Source organism: Otolemur garnettii, unplaced genomic scaffold (genome assembly GCF_000181295.1).
Source record: "Otolemur garnettii isolate 467f Iridium unplaced genomic scaffold, OtoGar3 scaffold00039, whole genome shotgun sequence".
In the NCBI taxonomy this organism is placed as follows: Eukaryota; Metazoa; Chordata; class Mammalia; order Primates; family Galagidae; genus Otolemur; species Otolemur garnettii.
Genome location: NW_003852434.1, coordinates 2,940,890 through 2,946,993, shown reverse-complemented (window position 1 = coordinate 2,946,993; position 6,104 = coordinate 2,940,890). Strand labels below are relative to the sequence as shown.

Genomic DNA, 6,104 nt, shown 5'->3' with positions numbered 1-6,104 from the left:
AAAAAAAAAAAAATAGAGATGTGTTAAAAAAGAAATGAATAAATGAATTTCCTTTTCTTGATGGTGGATTTTCTTTATTAATCAGGTGAGGTAATGGATAATCTTACCCTAGAAGCTGGAGATGATGCTGGAAAAGTGAAATGGGTCGACATCAGCGAGAAGCTCAAGCTTTACGCCAGTCACTCTCAGTTCATCAAACTAGTGACAGAGAAACGAGATGCGCACTGGAGTGAGGGCTCTGAAGCTGACTGCCGGGGGGTATAGCTCCTGGTCTCTGCAGAAGCCAAAAGCCCACAAAGGAGCAGGTGCTGAAAGGAGGCAGGGTCACCCAACTTAGGGCGGCCACTGGGCCTGTTCACTTTCAAAATGATTTACATTTAGAGGGGTTTCCATCAGAATAAAAATTAATAAATATGATGAAACAAAACACAGAATTTTCAGCTTTCTGGTCAAAGGAACATAAATGGTCATATTTTGTATGTATTCTGTGTAAGCATGGCTTCAACGAAATTTAAACAATTGATGCTCTCGGATGAATCATAATCAGAATAAAGACAAATTCTTGATCAGCCATAACTCCTGTTTTCCATCTAGTTCTTGTTTGTCAGTTCCTCCGCCCACCTCAATCTTTTGAAGCCCAAAGGATTTTCCTGCCACATTGGACTTCTTTAGGACAAGCACCACCATTGGATGTATAGTTTAATGTCACATTTGATTTTTCCTTCAATTATTTATCATTATGCTTTTTATTATCTTATTGAAGCTGATTTCAAAAGTGGGAACTTTATGTATTTTTGACTTTAGAGTCATGAGTTTTATGAGGAAATTTCAATCACTCTTTTAGTTATTAAAGATTAAGAGCAATGAATAAAGGCCAGGCATGGTGGCTCATGCCTATAATCCTAGCACTTGGGAGGCCAAGGAGGGTGGATTGCCTGAACTCATGAGTTCGAGACCAGCCTGAGCCAGAGTGAGACCCTGTCTCAAAAAAATAGCTGGGTGTTGAGGTGGGAGCCTGTAGTCCCAGCTACTTGGGAGGCTGAGGCAAGAGAATCACTTTGGCCCTGCAAAACAACAATGACAACTGCAGCCAAAAAAAAAAAAAAAAAAAAATCTCCAGTTGGGGCAGGGACCTGTAGCCCCCCCCACTCAGGAGGCTGAGGCAATAGAATCACTTAAGCCCAGAGTTTGAGGTTTCTGTGAGCTGTTATGCCATGGCACTCTACTGAGTGTGACATAGTGAGACTCTGTCTCAAAAAAAAAAAAAAAAAAAAAAAATAGATGTTGGCTTGGCACCTGTAGTTCAGTGAGTAGAGTGCCGGCCACATAAACCTGAGGCTGCCAGGTTTGAACCCGGCTTGGGTCTGCAAAATAACAACGACAACTGCAGCCAAAAAAAAAAAAAAAATAGCCAGACGTTGTGGTGAGTGCCTATAGTCCCAGAGATATAGAGATGTCAGCCAGGCGTTGTGGCGGGTGCCTGTGGTCCCAGCTACTTGGGAGGCGGAGGCAGGAGACTCGCTTGAGCCCAGGAGTTGGAGGTTGCTGTGAGCTGTAATGCCACGGCACTCTACCCAGGGGGAAAGCTTGAGGCTCTGTCTCAAAAAAAAAAAAAAAAAAAAAAAAATAGATGTTGGCTTGGCACCTGTAGTTCAGTGAGTAGAGTGCCGGCCACATAAACCTGAGGCTGCCAGGTTTGAACCCGGCTTGGGTCTGCAAAATAACAACGACAACTGCAGCCAAAAAAAAAAAAAAAATAGCCAGACGTTGTGGTGGGTGCCTATAGTCCCAGCTACTCGGGAGGCTGAGATAAGAGAATCACTTAAGCCCAAGAGTTTGAGGTTTCTGTGAGCTGTTATGCCATGGCACTCTACTGAGTGTGACATAGTGAGACTCTGTCTCAAAATAAATAAATAAATAAAAATAGATGTTCAAAAAGGAATTGCAATCAGATAGGAACAGAGAGAGATTTTTGTTAGGAAGGGAATGTTAAAGATTGAAATGGGTTTTGGAAAGGTGTGTGGTTAATATTAAATTCCTAAAGAAAGGACAGGATTGGTGGTGTTAGGGAGTCTTAGAAACATGGAAGGGGGGAGAAAGTAATACTGCCTTGTCTGAGTGGACGTGTGTATCTCATTCTCCCAGCAATATGCATTGGAAAGTGCTATGATATTAACTCCTCTCCACCCGAATTTGGGTTAGACTGTAGCTGGGGCATCTGAAGCAAAGCATTGGGGGGTAGGGACATGGTGTTGTCTTTTCTTCAGACATTTGAAGAAGAAAGTAGACTGTATCTAGAGAGTAGAACTAGAGCTAAAGTAAAACAGAATTTTGTTTTGTTTTGTTTTGTCAAGTTGATGTCAAAACTCCCGTGGTAGTAAACTCCCAGTGAACTGACAGGAGGCCTTTTTCCCCCGAGTATGACTGTGGGTTTTGCTGAGACTTTAGAGTGTTTGATTTCAGGATACTTCAACCCTCTCTGGAGGAGTTAGAGGGCTTATGTATGGCATTAACTTTTAAAACTCCATAAAATCGGGAGGCGCCTGTGGTTCAGTGGGTAGGGCGCCGGCCCCATGTACTGAGGGTGGTGGGTTCAAACCCAGCTCCGGCCAAACTGCAACAAAAAATAACTGGGCGTTGAGGCGGGCGCCTGTAGTACCAGCTACTTGGGAGGCTGAGGCAGAAGAATCGCCTAAGCCCAGGAGTTGGAGGTTGCTGGAGCGACTCTGCTGCACCCTACCGAGGGCGAAAAAGTGAGACTCTGTCTCTACAAAAAAAAAAAAAAAAAAAAATCCATAAAATCCTGGTCTCTGGGGTATGTAATAAAGAGAAGTATCTTTGGCTCGGTGCCTATAGCTCAACCAGCTAAGGCGCCAGCCACGCACACCTAAGGTGGTGGGTTCGAATCCCCAGCCCGGACCCACCAAACAACAATGACTACTGCAACCAAAAAATAGCCGGGTGTTGTGGGCGCCTGTGGTCCCAGCTACTTGGGAGGCGGAGGCAGGAGACTCGCTTGAGCCCAGGAGTTGGAGGTTGCTGTGAGCTGTAATGCCACGGCACTCTGCCCAGGGGGACAGCTTGAGGCTCTGTCTCAAAAAAAAAAAAAAAGAGATGTATCTTTGATGAGCATGACCTGCTCATGGAGTAAGAGGCTGGATGGCTTTCTTCGGATGTGAGTCAGCTTCTCCTTTTACTGTTTGGGGTGAAGAAATTGTTTCTTTCTAACTGAACCGAGTTCTCTAAAGTTGAAGCTACTTACAAAACTTTTAAGAAAGTTTGAGCAATTTTCTGAAAAATTGTTTAATAGTTTTAATACATAGTTTTGATACATTAATAAAGATATTAGGCTATATTACAGTTTTCTTTAAAGTATAACTAAAACACATGGTCTAGATTTTTTTTTTGAGTTTTCACTGGAATATATATAAAGTTTGCAAAATACTACTGTTAACATAGTATACTACAGATAGGATAGAACAGAGGTTCTCAACCTGTGGGTCGCGACCCCTTTTTTCCATTTGTAACAACGTGGCAATTAGGAAGGTTGAGAACCACGGGGATAGAAGAAGATCATCTTCTGAAAACTGTAAATATCCAGCACTATCTATAATGAGGAAAACCAGATTAAAATGTTAGTTTATGACATTCCTAGAAAACATCTATATCACTAGGCAATATTCCCTTCATATTTGCTTTTCTTACATTTAATGTATATGGAATATTTTTTTCTTTTAGAAACATTTAGTAAAATAAAGAGTAACAATACATACCATTTACTGAATATCTATATTACTTAATCCTCACCACAATGCCTGTGAAATTAGGTGGCATTATTCCCATTTCACAGATGAAGAAAGATTGCTCACGTTTTTGTTCAGCAAGGGACAGAGCTTTGAATCTCAGTCTGCCTAATTCTAAAACCTGTTTTTTATTCCCTGCTAAGTTATGAATCCTCTAAGATTTATGATTTAAGTATGCAGTTTGGAAGATTATATGTTACACAAATAGTACTCATATTAGTCATCCTAATGCAGTTATGATTGGTAACTTGAAATTTAAGGACCATACCTGATTTGGTTAACCTTGTTAGCCAAAGTATTTGCAGAGTTTTCACCGACAGACAGTTTAAGTGGTAATAATGTTAACATAAGGATAAATGGTCACAATCAGTATTTGTTTTGCCAACAGGGGTTCTGGAGCTTTTAAAGCATTTCAAACTCAAATCGAAGATATGCTAAACTTACGTGTGATCATAGTGATCTTAAAAGCTAACTATTTGGTAGCTAAAGAGGAACTTGGAAATTCTAAGCACTTTAAGAGGCTACTCTTATTTAACAGTATGTTTTCTGATGCTTAGCACTCCAATGGTTGGTATTATTTTCTAAAATTTCTGGAGTTTCATTAAATAAACTGACATTCAAATACATTCTTTGAAGAAAGCATTTTGAATTAAGTTGGCCTTTTTATACCTACTTTCATCACATGATTAAATTACCAACTTGGACACAATCTAAGGTGATTAAATTTTTTTGATAAAAATATTCAAAACTGCATAATGTTGCTTGAAAGATATTTGGAGATTTTACTAACCGTGTAGAACTTCTGGCACAGTCGTGAGAGTTATTTCTGTCAAAATAGATAATACAGTTACAATATAGGTTACAGCTACTGTATGAAGGTATTTTCACAGTAATTCCTTCACTTTCACCTGTGTCTCCCATTTTATGGTTATTTTATTGCTGATACATTAATATTGGTATAATTGTGTGGGCTGGGGATAGAAAATTAGGTAGTTCTGTTATACTTCAATGCTGAGTTGAATCCTTAACTGTATGTCTGCAACGCAGAGCTTAATTTCTCTCTCGTGGCCTTTGGGGGCTTGATAAAAGTATCTGAAGTGATTAAGAGTACAAAATAGGCACTTTACGCACTAAAACTTGTTAGGAGAAAAACTGTTGGGTGAAAATCTAGTTTCTTTCAAGGTAGATTAAAATACATACTATATGATGTTAATAGATGTATTAATTGTTATTTAAAAAAAGAGTCAGGCTTGGTGGTGAGCTGGGTTCAAGTGTCCCAGCCAATGGGGAAGTTGAGGTGAGAGGATTGCTTGAGATCAGGAGTTCAAGGCTATAGGGTGCCACGATCCAGCCTGTGAATAGCCACTGGACTACAGCCTGGGCAACATAGTGAGACTTCCTCTCTTTAAAAAAAAAAAAAAAAGCAACAAAAAGGAATATACCTTCTTGGCCTCTACTTTTTAAATTGGCATATATTTTAAATGAAAGCAAACGTGCGTGAAAATGAAAGTAGAAAGTCCAAGGATTGTAGCCTTTGCACCAAGCAAGCTCCTAATGTAAAGGAGAGATCAGACCATTTGAGATCAGACCATTTCTAGGTCTGAGATCAGACCATTTGAGATCAGACCATTTCTAGGTTTGGTAGTTCTCTACCAAATGAGTAAGCTTTTCTCATTTAGTATGAATTGTCCATAAGACAGAAAGAAGCCTGAGGCAAACCTCCCTGTTGGAAATTTCTTAACCTAATATTGCATGTATGTCTTAAAAACTTAAATTTGTGAAATACCACGGATGTTATGAAAAGAATACATTTTCAGACCTGCAAAATTGGTCTAAAGATCTTGGAGGAAATTCAGTTTATAACCATTAATTTTACTTTGGGTAGATCAGTTGGGTTTAATTCTGCCATATGTTTTTATGTATGAAGAGTTCTCTTACCTTTCCTGTCAATGAATGTCTCTTATGTTTATCAGTATAATCACAGAAATAAAATCTTACCCCAAAGAAGCCCTAAAAATTAAAAAAAATTAATAAGATATTATCTTCAATCCATTAAGCAAATTTGTATTTTATGGTAGCATAAAAATAAATGACTTACCACCAGTTGGTTCAAAATAGCAGTGATTAACTGTGAAAGAAGAAAAATCAATGATTAATAATATGAATGGGATAATTTTTTATCTTATATTTAACTTAGTATATATGTAAGTTAAAATATTTTATATATGATAATATTTATTGGAAAATTCAATTATATTACTTAGTGTTTTATTTAGATGATGTAAGGTTTTTTTTTTTTTT

The 6,104-nt window shown here is 38.6% G+C and overlaps 1 protein-coding gene across 1 annotated transcript in view; it reads left to right on the top strand.

Annotated features, from left to right (window-relative positions):
* Positions 1 to 569, top strand: part of NUDT9 (nudix hydrolase 9) — a 20,848-nt gene extending 20,279 nt beyond the window's left edge. Inside the window, exon 6 of the mRNA XM_023513342.1 lies at positions 86 to 569. Coding sequence (XP_023369110.1) covers positions 86 to 264 — 179 coding nt within the window. The 3' untranslated portion in view covers positions 265 to 569. The remainder of the gene's footprint in view (positions 1 to 85) is intronic.
* Positions 570 to 6,104: the final 5,535 nt, after the last annotated feature.